The sequence below is a fragment of the Nerophis ophidion genome, linkage group LG25 (genome assembly GCF_033978795.1).
Source record: "Nerophis ophidion isolate RoL-2023_Sa linkage group LG25, RoL_Noph_v1.0, whole genome shotgun sequence".
Classification (NCBI taxonomy): domain Eukaryota; kingdom Metazoa; phylum Chordata; class Actinopteri; order Syngnathiformes; family Syngnathidae; genus Nerophis; species Nerophis ophidion.
The window spans coordinates 1,471,557-1,484,892 of NC_084635.1; the positions used below are offsets into that span (position 1 = coordinate 1,471,557).

Below are 13,336 nucleotides of genomic sequence, written 5' to 3' on the forward strand. Positions count from 1 at the left end.
GAAATAAAATCAATGGTGTTATAAATTGCTGACTTATTTAATCCCCCTATACTTCCCATGAAATATATTTCACTTAAAAAAAAATGTTGCCATAAAAACAGGATTTCTATGAGAAAAAGGCCATAACATTGTGATGTACACATGTATTTATTTGTTTTACTTTATTTTAACAAATATACCGGAAGTTGTTCTAGAAATGTAAGCACTGAATAACAATAAAGCAAATAAAATATGAATTATTTGTATGACTGATGGACCAAAATAAATGTTACAAATATAACATTGAATTGGTTTTGAAAATTAAAATAATCAAAATACTGTCATTAATTTTCCGTCTGCAGCCCCGAGTGGTAAAAGTTTGGACACACCTGGTATACATTTTGTGTTGTATTTTTTATTTGTGGCTTGCGGTGGTGGACAACTGAACATACTGACAACTATTTCTGATGTTTTTGCCTTTTCCCCCTTCACAGCTAAATAAAACATTAGAGGCAGCTCAGTAAGTTGCAGTACACTTCTGCACCATTGCCATTGGGACAGGAAACTTACAGAAAGTTCTAAAGTTGGGTTTTGGTGTAATCTTCCACTGCAGCACTTGCTAATAACTACAATAAACAAGAAGGGGTTATTACAATGTTCTCTTTTTACTCACATACTGCGCTCCCAATGCATTGTAGACTTTAAAGTACCATTGATATGGAGAGTTGAGGACCTACTGTACTGCGTATTAAAAGTATGTCCATTTTAGAGTGTATGGCGGGTTTTAAGAGCATATGAAGTGTTTCTAAATGTGTGTGAAAGTTGTGTGGCGGTCTTACAAAGACTTAAAATGCATATAATATTCATAACAATCATACAAAAATAGTGCCCCCTGCAGACCACGAAAATAGAATGTAAACCCCTGCGGTATTCAAGGAAACATTGCATAACAATTTTGTTTTTTTTTAGTTGGGACTATTTATTCAAGCAGTGGTCTCATCATAATCCATGTTTTGTTTTTCTTTTTTTTCTTTTTACACATCCTGTCAGAGTTAGTTTGTGACGAACCCCAAGATGCAGAGAAGGAGGGAGGCATTTTGCAGGAAAACATGATTTAATTTACAACACTAAGACAAAAACAAACAAAGGATACAAACAAAAAGCGCGCACGTGGGCGGATAACAAACACAAAGAGCTAGCATGGGAACCAGCAAAAACAAAAAGGCCTAGCTTGGAAGCTAGCAGGTCTCGAGCAGGAATCAGAAGTCGTACATATAATATGAAAACAAACTTGGAAGCAGGGAACAAAAGGCAGTAAGCTAAAAAATGCAACCAAATAAAGCTTACCGCAAAGCTGCATTGACAAGGCAGGATACGACACGACACGACAGGTAGCAACGACAAGGGCGACATCGACAAGACAATAATCCAGCCGTGACTGGAGGACAAAAGCAGGTACCAATAGGAGTGCGGGCTGATTGACACCAGGTGTGGCCAGGTGCCAATCAGCCGCAGCTGAGGTGAAACAGCGCTCAGGGAGAAAGACACGAAACCAACAAAATAAGAGCGCTGACAGGAACTAAAAACAGGAAATGCTAAACACAGAAGAAAAATTAAAACACAAACAAACTGTCAGTGGCAAGCCTGACACATCCATTATAATTCAGCAATGATTGATTGATTGATTTATTTATTGATTGGTTGAAACTTTTATTAGTAGCTTGCACAGTACAGTACATATTCCGTACAATTGACCACTAAATGGTAACACCCCAATAAGTTTTTCAACTTGAGTGTGTTGTTGATTTTATTATTCATTATATTCACACTGATTTTACATATTTGTATTTCTGAAACATTATAATTCGTAACTATTAATGTGCTATAATTCAGTTTGCGTATCCTATTATCTGTTGTGTTTATTTGTATATTTATCTTTATCCATTACATGTTGCTTAAATAATTGTAAATGATCAAGTTATTTATTCCACACATACATGTATGAATATTTTATTTAAATTAATACACTTCTGGATTGGATGTTAAACCACATTTTGTTGCCATGTATTTGTTTGCCTGTTTATCGACAATAAATGGAATGTAATCCCATTTAGTTTACTTTTAAAAATCAAATGGCTTTCAATAAAATGCTTTTAAACACAAGCTCAAGTGCATGAAAGAGGAAACACAAACACTAGGTGTTGCCCAAAGATTAAGAGCCCCAATAAATAGTAAGATGTGTCTATAATATTATTACAAGTACACATCTGCCCAACAAAAAAAATGAAAGGACTGAATGAGTTCAAATTGTTGGTGTTGGATTTTTTCAAATCAGTCAAGAAATGTTGAAGTAGTAACATGTTGAATTGAGAAATGGTTTTACGGAATTTCGGGAAAACCGGGAGTTCCTGATTAAGAGGAATGTTTTGACGGTGGAATGTTTGAAGTGGGATGAAAAATGTAGAAGGAGTGGTCGACAGAAAAATAAGTGGAAATAGGCCTTTGGAAAAGCTGGAATTTTTTGGGAATTTACAAAAATTATAGTTGGAATTTCCAGAATAGTAGAATGTGTTGAAGGTGGAATGCATAGGTTGAAAAATGTGCAAATAGGGAAAGTTTGAAAAATGGCCAAATCGTTTTGAATTGGAAAAATGTCCTGGAAAACCTGGAATTCTAGGAAATCTCCATTCTTTTTTTAACTTGGAAAAATGAAACATTTCCAGAATAGTGGAACGTGTTGAAGGTGGAATGGTTTGAAAAATGTGGAAATTGTGAAAGTTTGAAAAATGGCCAAATCGTTTTGAATTGGAAAAATTTCCCGGAAAACCCGTAATTCTAAGAAATCTGATTGATTTTTTTTAACTTGGAAAAATGAAACCTTTCCAGAATAGTGGAACGTGTTGAAGGTGGAATGGTTTGAAAAATGTGGAAATTGTGAAAGTTTGAAAAATGGCCAAATCAATTTTAAAATGGAAAAATGTCCCGGAAAACCTGGAATTCTGGGAAATATGGGAATTTGTCATGGGAAAGCCAGTTGGAACAGTTTGAATCTGGTCAAAAATGTGGAAGGTAGAGCGTGACAAAAAACCTGGAGAAGAAAAATAAGTTTAGGTTGAAGAAGAATAAATTGCTGGCTTTTGGTGTGGAAAACCACATGTGTGAATGCTTTGGAGCATTCACACAATAAATAAATATATTAAATTAAAATTAATCAGTGATATTAACTTATTCCCGGAAAACCTGGAATTCTAGGAAATCTCCTTTTTTTTTTTTTTAACTTGGAAAAATGAAACATTTCCAGAATAGTGGAATGTGTTGAAGGTGGAATGGTTTGAAAAATGTGGAAATGGTGAAAGTTTGAAAAATGACCAAATCATTCTAAATTGGAAAAATGTCCTAAAAAAAAAACTGGACTTCTGGGAATTTTGGGAATTTTTCAAGGGAAAGCCAGTTGGAACGGTTTGAATCGGGGGAAAAATGTGGAAAGTAGAGCGTGACAAAATCTGGAGAAGAAGAATAGGTTTAAGTTGAAGAAGAATAAATTGATTAATTTTGGTGTAGAAAACCATATGTGTGAATACTTTGGAGCATTCACACAATAAATAACTATTATTAAATAAAATTCAAATTAGTCAGTAATATTAACTTAGGGTCACATTATATAATATACACTATAGGGTTGTGCGGTCCACTGGTATTAGTATAGTAGCGCAATACTAATGAATCATATTCTGTACTACACCGCCTCTAAAAAGATCAAAAGTACACCTGACAACCACTGTAATGATACCAAGTACAGGAGCGTATCTAGTCGATACTACTATGATTACGTCAATATTTTTGGGCATCACAATATCTTCTTTCGTTTTTTAAAAATTCATATAACGTTTATAAACTCGGAAAATATGTCCCTGGACACATGAGGACTTTGAATATGACCGATGTGTGATCCTGTTACTACTTGGTATCGGATTGATACACAAATTTGTGGTATCATCTAAAACTAATGTAAAGTATCAAACTACAGAAGAATATGTCATTATTACATTTGAACAGAATTGTAGACGGAAGATGTTAAAAGAGAAAGTAAGCAGATATTAACAGTAAATGAACAAGCAGATTAATAATTCATTTTCTACCAGTTGTCCCTAATAATTTTGACAAAATAATAGAATGGAAAATCATCATCATCATTTATTTTTATTTATTTCATGAAAATTTATTGACTGTTTCATTGTTTTTTTTCTTTTGTTTCTTATACATTTCCATGATCAGTAAGGAGCAGATGAAAGAATAATATTCTTATATTTATCCGGCCCCTTTTTAACACAAAATATTTTAGATGACTTTCTAACTGTTCCCTCCAACAACACCCGAACTCCAACATACTTTTTCATTTTCCTTTAAGCATTTTCACAGAGACACGTCCAATCTGAATAACACAATATGTTACTGCATATGCCAGCCGACTAAATGTGTTTGTTTACTTACTAATATATTGTCTTGTATGTCCAGGGTGTACCCCGCCTTCCGCCCGATTGTAGCTGAGATAGGCGCCAGCGTCCCCCGCGACCCCAAATGTAATAAGCGGTAGAAAATGGATGGATGGATGTTCACTATTTTATTTAAGGACAAACTTGCAATAATAAACATATGTTTAATGTACCATAAGATTTTTTTGTTAAAATAATGCAATTTTTTGTGTTGCTGTCACGCCAGATTTCTTCTCCCTACAAAAACCTTCCCGACCCCCCCATTTACTTCCGGGGTCATGATTAATACAGATGTTTTGTTGACGCTATATTATAAAAATACAGAGGTTTTGTTAACGCTATATTATAAAAAAAAGTTAAAAAACAATTGACAAACACAATCTATGGGCATTGACTTCCATGGTCACGTTTCCTCTTATGTCCTCCCACAGCTTGTGTTTGTCAATTGTTTTTTAACTTTTTTATAATATAGCTTTTAATATTATAAAAATATAAAAAACATAACGCTATATTATAAAAATACAGATGTTTTGTTAATATAGTGTTAGCAAAACGTCTGTATTAATCATGACCCCGGAAGTAAATGGGGGGGGGGGGGGGGGGTTGTAGGGTGTTATGAATTTGGCGTGACATTGCCCTTTATTTCGAAAAGCACCGAAAAGTATCAAAATCATTTTGGTACTGTTTCCAAACACTAACACAAAATAATGTTTAACACAATATGATATTCAACCAATAAAGCAAAAATCAATTTTTGCTGACTTTTATTTTACTTTATTTTATTTTATTTTGAGGAAGTCCTTTTTTACTTTTCGAAGTGGTGTTTGAAGCACGATACTGATAAAGCGTGTGTCCATGTTTGAGGACAAACTGCTTTAAGCTCACAGTGTCATACCCGATAAAAGCACATGTTTAATGTATTTTATCTCCTTGGGGAAAGAAAAAAAACAAACATGACCTTGATGGAGAAGATCTGAATTCTAGGCGTCTTTAAGACAGATTGTAGCGTGCACCTGCACACACACACACACACACACAGTGGACAGGTGTGGTGACAAAGCATACACTTTGTGGGCTCAGCTGGGCTGGAGGCCAGAAGCCGAGGAAATGGGTCAGTACCGGAAGACGTTCTCAGGGATTATTACAGGTGCTGCGTGCACAGCTGGGACTGAGAGGTGTGTACGTGTCGGGGGGGGGGCGACATGTGTCACCACAGAGCAAAGGTGTGGGACTCAGCAAGATATACACACCGCATTTGTATTCACAACATTGCTGGCGCATTGCATTCAGGAACTGTGTGAAGGAGGGGAGGCAAAACAACAACAATAACAACAGGGCTGTTTGAATCGTGTCCTTCTTCTTGGAATTGTGTATTTAGACGTGATAACATTCTCATACATATTCATTTTGCCAGTGAAGGATAGATAAACAATGGCCAGAAACAGCAGGATGTGTCTGGGACCAGCTGATAAATATTTCTTACACACACACACTAAATGCTGTCTTCACCATAAGAGTTTGTGCAGCACTAACATATTAAATAAGAGCAAGCTGCTCCACTTAAAGGGGAACATTATCACAATTTCAAAAGGGTTAAAAAAAATAAAAATCAGTTCCCAGTGGCTTATTGTATTTTTTGAAGTTTTTTTCAAAATTTTACCTCTCCCGGAATATCCCTAAAAAAAGTTTTAAAGTTCTTGATTTTCGCTATCTTCGAAACCACTATCCATTTCCCTGTGACGTCATACAGTGCTGCCAATACAAACAACATGGCGGTTACCACAGCAAGATATAGCGACATTAGCTCGGATTCAGACTCGGATTTCAGCGACTTAAGCGATTCAACAGATTACGCATGTATTGAAACAGATGGTCGGAGTATGGAGGCAGATAGCGAAAACGAAATTGAAGAAGAAATTGAAGTTATTGAGCGAATAGCTATTGACGCTATTCGGCCATAGCGTGGTTGTACCTAATGAAGTGGCCCATAGCATGGCTGCCTTATTAGCATCGCCGGTAAAATGTGCGGACCAAACGATCAGGACTTTCGCATCTTGTGACACTGGAGCAACTTAAATCTGTTGATTGGTAAGTGTTTGTTTCGCATTAAATGTGGGTATCTAGTTTCAAATGTACATACAGCTAGCGTAAATAGCATGTTAGCATCGATTAGCATAGCATGTTAGCATCGATTAGCTGGCAGTCATGCTGAGACCAAATATGTCTGATTAGCACATAAGTCAACAACATCAACAAAACTCACCTTTGTGATTTGGTTGACTTAATGGTTGCAAATGCATCTGCAGGTTATCCATACATCTCTGTGCCATGTCTGTCTTAGCATCGCCGCTCAAATGTGGAGACACTCTGGCACATTCAATGGGGGTCTGGCGGAAGATTTCTTGCCAGTGGTGCAACTTGAATCCCTCCCTGTTAGTGTTGTTACACCCTCCGACAACACACCCACCAGGCATGATGTCTCCAAGGTTCCAAAAAATAGTCGAAAAAACGGAAAATAACAGAGCTGAGACCCGGTGTTTGTAATGTGTTGAAAATGAAAATGGTGGGTGTGTTACCTCGGTGACGTCACGTTCTGACGTCATCGCTAAAAGACCGATAAACAGAAAGACGTTTAATTTGCCAAAATTCACCCATTTAGAGTTCAGAATTGGGTTAAAAAAATACATGGTCTTTTTTCTGCACCATCAAGGTATATATTGACACTTACATAGGTCTGCTGATAATGTTCCCCTTTAAGGACTATTTTTACATTCACAACCCGGTTTTATTCCCACACGAGCTCTTGGAGTGTTTTAACAAATATTTCACAGAGGAAAAAAGTGCCGTGTTCACAATTCTTTAAAAATCTTTATTTAATGTCCGTGCCACCATTTCCACACAATTACAGGCTCGCCAAGTCATATAATTTAAAGTCCTGTTTAATCCACTGCAGTTAATTTTATGTTTCTACATGACTATTAGAGTTTATGGCCGTATATCTCATTGTAACAGCATGCTCATAAATCTTTGTCTATTGATCACAGGACACGGAATCGAAAAAGCAAATCAATACAGACTTTTTGACGTTAATTTAGAGCGTGTCAAGGTCAAAAATCAATGTAATATTGTAATGGAATACAACTTGTCTCTTCAGGCCCAATAAATGGATTGTCAGTGATGTATTTAGACAAAGTGTGTAGTGGTCGTCATTATTTTTGATTTGCTGTCTTTGTTCGACTGACATTAAACCTTTAAGTTTTTTGTAGATCTTTTAACTATTTTTTGTTTATAAGTGAAAAATAAATAACATTTAAATACATTGGAGTAGACAGATAGATAGATAGATAGATAGATAGATAGATACTTTAGAAATTCACATTTCCTGAATTTTTTCCTCATACCTCAGACTTAGCAGAGTAATTATTGACAAGACGCTTCATAACAAATGTCATCACAAACATATTTCAAGCCCCTTCCTGCTCCACCACTGATAATTGTGTGAATGCCTGAGTATTCACACATGTAGTTATCTAAACCAAAACACAAATATATTTATGAATATCCCACCGCTAAACTTAGGCTGCGTTCCACAGGCCAATTTTTTATTTATTTTTTTAATATGTCGTTGATTACCCAGAATTCCTGGTAATTTTTCCAATTTAAAAGGAATGGGCCATTTTTCAAACGTGCACATTTTTCACATTTCCATTGGAACTGTTCCACCGTCCACACGCTCCTCTCACTTTCTACAATCAAACTACTGGTAAAAAAAAAATAATAATTTAGGAACTTCCAATTTTCCAAGGCCTTATTTTCACCTTTTGACAGAACACATTTTTCAACCGTTTTTGACCATTCCACCTTCAAAACATTTTTCTTAATTGGGACAACGAAAGTAACATTTTTCTTTCGTACGAAATCCAGGTTTTCCCGAAATTCCAGGAATTCCTAAATACCCGTTTGAATTCAAACATTTTGAAAAATTTCAATATCAACCAATTCATATCCATCCATCCATTTTCTACCGCTTATTCCCTTTGGGGTCACGGGGGGCGCTGGTGCCTCTCTCAGCTACAATCGGGCGGAAGGCGTGGTACACCCTGGACAAGTCGCCACCTCACCGCAGCCAATTCATATCATCTCTGACGATTGTTGTATCACCTTTTATTTAATTTTTTTGATTCATGTTTTTCCCGAAATTCACACACTCGCTGGACATTCAAGCCAGCATGTTTCCTGGTTCTGAAAATTCCCTGATTACCCGGAATTACCAAGAACTTCCACCCGTTGAAAATGAATGCAATGCAATATACAAACCTTTCCAAATCCCACATACCGTATTTCCTTGAATGGCCGCCGGGTATAAAGTATGCGCCTGCCAAGAAATTCTGCCGGGTCAAACTCGTTTCGCAAAATATTTTTTTTAGTGCATGTCTAGGATTTCCGCAGGGTCAAACTCGTCACGTCACGAGTGACACTTCACCTGTCATAATTTTCAAAATGGAGGAGGCTGATTTCAATCATTTGAAATCGCATAAAGGGAAGAAGATTAAGAGCTATTCAGTAGGATTTAAGGTCCAAGCTATTGAATATGCTAAAAAGAACAGTAAGCAGCTATGTTTTATTAATATACCGTAGCTGCGTGTGTCAAATATGAGTCATTAAATGACTCCTGGTGGTAGAGGGCGCTAGTGATCCTTCTTGCGACTACTCGGCTGCAGAAGAAGTGACAACAAGCAGCAAGAGTGAGCAGCGATCGCTTATTTTTTCCTCTCGCTTGCACTTTTAACATGGAGGATTACATATCTAAAATAAAACAGTTTTCTAAACTGGACTTTCAATGGAAGCAGGAGGTAATAAAGGAAGATCTCCATCGAGACAGAGAGACTTTTAAAACTGAAGAAAGATAAGGAAGACTTCTATAAACAAGTTATCCATTCTTTTGATCAGAAGGAGCTGTGCATGGACTTCATAATAACGTTTTTTTAATTAAATGTGTTTTTCATGATGGTATGCTTACATCACACTAAGGCCTAATTTTACCACATGCCTTTGGTAAACGCTGGAGTGAGAAGAGGTTTTAAATTAACTAGCACCCCGGCGGCAATTCAAGGAAATCCGGTATCTCAACCGATTAGAACCGTTCCAACATCCACAAACTCCTCTCAGCCCAGACATTCAAGCATTGCAGTTCCGCTCACGTGTATCGGCGGCGTAAAGGGCATTCACACGCAATTACCACTGGAATTGCACATTTTAGAAATATATGTAATTCCCCTAAATGTTGACTGTCGCCAGTGGTGTGCTGGTCTTGTGAGGCACTCATCGTGGGTTTCATCTAAATTGTTTCAAGAAGGTTTGCAAATGGATGTTTAGATTTATTATTTTTCACACACACACAAAAAATGAACAACTTATTTAATGATTGAAATAAATGTATTTATTTTTATTTATGTATTTAAAAGTATTCATTTATTTTATTTTATTTATTTATGTACTACATTTTTATAATATATATATTTACATATATAATTTATTTTGCGATGAGTTGGCGACTTGTCCAGGGTGTAACCCGCCTTCCGACCGATTGTAGCTGAGATAGGCACAAGCGCCCCCCGCGACCCCAAAGTGGAATAAGCGGCAGAAAATGGATGGATGGATATCATTTATTTAATTAATTCATAATTATTTAATTATCACCTTAAAATTCATTTGTATACTCTAGCCTTTGAAAAGACCCCCTTTTTAGACCAGTTGATCTGCCGTTTCTTTTCTTTTTCTCCTCTGTCCCCCTATCCTTTGTGGTGTCTGGCTGTCCAGAGTCGGAACCCAGGATGAACCGCTCGTCCAGAGTCGGGACCCAGGATGGACCGCTTGACTGTGTATCGGCTGGGGACATCTCTCGCTGCTGATCCGCCTCCGCTTGGGATGGTTTCCTGTTGGCTCCACTGTGGATGGGACTCTCGCTACTATATTGGATCCACTTTGGACTGGACTCTCACCATTATGTTAGATCCACTATGGATTGGACTTTCTCAATATCATGTTAGACCCACTCGGCATCCATTGCTTTAGGTCCCCTAGGGGAGGGGGGTTGCCCACATATGCGGTTCTCTCCAAGGTTTCTCTTAGTCATCATTGTCACTGTCACTGAAGTCCCACTGGGGTGAGTTTTTCCTTGCCCTTATGTGGACTCTACTGAGGATGTCGTGGTTTGTGTTGCCCTTTGAGATTCTGGTGATTTAGGGCTATATAAATAAACATTGATTGATTGATTGATTGATTGATTGATTTCCCATAAAATTGTTTCAGTAGAAAACATGCATCAAAATAAATTCACATTTGATTTTAAAAGTATAAACAACTAAGTGTAAAAAAATATATTTTTAAAGCAATAGGGTTCAATGACAAATAAAATTGATGGTGAGTAGAATATTTGTATTTTAGTTGGATTTTTCAATGGATTTTTGTTGTTAAAATATTGCGTGATGACATTGTTTGATTCCTTGTGAATAATCCTGCACATGACTCATCTGTTTGACATCCAGGAGACACCGCAGTATTTCGGGACGGGGTGTATTGGATCATGGGCCGGACCAGCGTTGACATCATCAAGAGCGGTGGCTACAAGATCAGCGCCCTCGAGGTGGAGCGCCACCTGCTGGCTCATCCAGACATCACAGGTGAAAATGTCCTAAATGTTAATAATACTAAGGGCCTGATCTACTAACATCCAAATTGCTAAGTGGCGTGTGCAAACTATAAAAATGTGTGTATTATTACTTGGCGTGTTGTGGATGATCTACTAAGTCATGACAAAAGCAAAAGTGTTGCAAACCAGCCTATTTAAAGGAGGATTTTGCATTTATTACTGGCTGTCACCATGGAGACACTCATTTCCTTCCACATATATGTTTTCATTTGCTCCAACCTGTAGTGTTTGGTTATTTTGTTGAATGTTTACCTGCTGTTTATATTGAAGCCATGCTTGCAAACCCTCTCGATTTTGCCGGGAGACTCCCAAATTTCAGTGCCCCATCCTGAAAATCTCCCGGGGCAACCATTCTCCCGAAATTTTCCCGATTTCCACCCGGACAACAATATTGGGGGCGTGTCTTAAAGGCACTGCCTTTAGCGTCCTCTCTCACCTGAAAAGGAGACTATTATATACAGTATGTCTCCGTTATCCATAGGTTTATCTATAACCCATAAAGTAAGCAGGCACGGAGCTATTTCTTAGCGTGTGTTTATTCCAGCCGGCACGTTAATACACTGACACACAACATCTGGATTCCCATCACGCATTGCTTCAAAACTACGCAAGTAGTAATGTCCAAAAACATAACAGACATAGCAGGAGATTGAAGAAGAGACATGGCGACGACAAGTAAGACGAAGAAGTACACTCGCAAGTTCCAAAATGATTGGAAAAAATTATTTCAGTTCATCCAGGACAGCTCGAAGGGGAAGTGGTATGATGCCTGCAAATTTTGTAGATCAGACTTCTCCATTGAACACGGTGGCCAAACTGATATACTCATTCATGAACAGATTATTTTTATATATAAATAGGTGTGGGAAAAATCACAAGACTACTTCATCTCTACAGAAGTGTTTCATGAGGGGTTCCCTCAATCATCAGGAGATTTTTGAAATCTCCTGATGATTGAGGGAACCCCTCATGAAACACTTCTGTAGAGATGAAGTAGTCTTGTGATTTTTCCCACACATACATATTGCGCTCTACCACGGTATCGAGCACTATTCTCTGGATAATCCAATCAAGACATATATATATATATATATATATATATATATATATATATATATATATATACCACCTCACCCCTCCTCCCCCACAAAATGAATGCTTTAAGTATGTTATTTTGCACTTTCGCTTTATGAACAATTTATTTCCCAATATTTTTTTCCTTGAAAAAAACATGCATCAATTTAAATTCAAGTTTGATTTAAAAATTATAAAAATAATTTCACATTAATAATTAAAAAGAGTGTGATTTTTTCTTTTTTTTGCAATCAAATTACACTTAGTGCCCCATTTTAGGCATTTTTTTGTTATTAAACATAATACATTTCCTATGTCGAAATAAATAAAATAATTAAAAAAGGCCAGCAGACACCAAAACATCAATTAAATGTGATTTACTCAGCACCGTCAGTCATTTAATCAAAATAGAATTCCATCCATCCATCCATCCATTTTCCACCACTTGTCCCTTTTGGGGTTGCGGGTGGTGCTGGAGCCTATCTCAGCTGCATTGAGGCGAAAGGTGGGGTACACCCTGGACAAGTCTCCCCCTCACCGCAGGGCCAACCAATATAAAATTGTAACTGTGAATATCCAATAAGTCTAAAATGTTTAATACACAGACAGAGGATTGTTTCGCCATTTTCTGTCTTTGCAACACGATGCCCTCCTTCTTAACAGCCATTTGTGCAGAACTGTGCCATTTGCATGCAGATTCCAAACCTGCTAAATGTAGACGCAAAAAGCTTTCAGTCTCGGTAAATTTCATTATGAGTGATAAATGGTTATTTTGGTTATTTTTCTGATAATCAGCCTATATTTTGCATAAACATGGAGACCAACACTTAATTTGCAAACGAGCGCAGTAGAGCAGCTTTGCAAGTGTGTGCATTTTCTCAGTGGATCAAGTCTTATTTGTGGCTGACGGTCTGTTATTGTGTCATGTTTACAGATGTCGCCGTGATCGGGGCGCCAGACGCCACTTGGGGTCAAAAGGTCACTGCCGTGGTTCAACTGAAAGAAGGCCAAAGTCTCACCTTGCCTGACTTGAAAGCCTGGGGAAGGTACTTTACCCACCGGATTTTCCGGACCACAG

General features: G+C 37.4%; 1 protein-coding gene across 2 annotated transcripts in view; it reads left to right on the forward strand.

Annotated features, from left to right (window-relative positions):
* acsf3 (acyl-CoA synthetase family member 3) overlaps positions 1 to 13,336 on the forward strand; it is a 119,054-nt gene that overhangs the window by 93,266 nt on the left and 12,452 nt on the right. Inside the window, exons 8-9 of one of the 2 annotated variants that reach the window (XM_061887523.1) lie at positions 11,021 to 11,155; positions 13,193 to 13,304. In XM_061887523.1, the coding sequence (XP_061743507.1) occupies positions 11,021 to 11,155; positions 13,193 to 13,304 (247 nt within the window). Of the gene's footprint in view, positions 1 to 11,020; positions 11,156 to 13,192; positions 13,305 to 13,336 lie in introns of those variants that run through there. The other variant, XM_061887525.1, reaches the window with a different exon arrangement.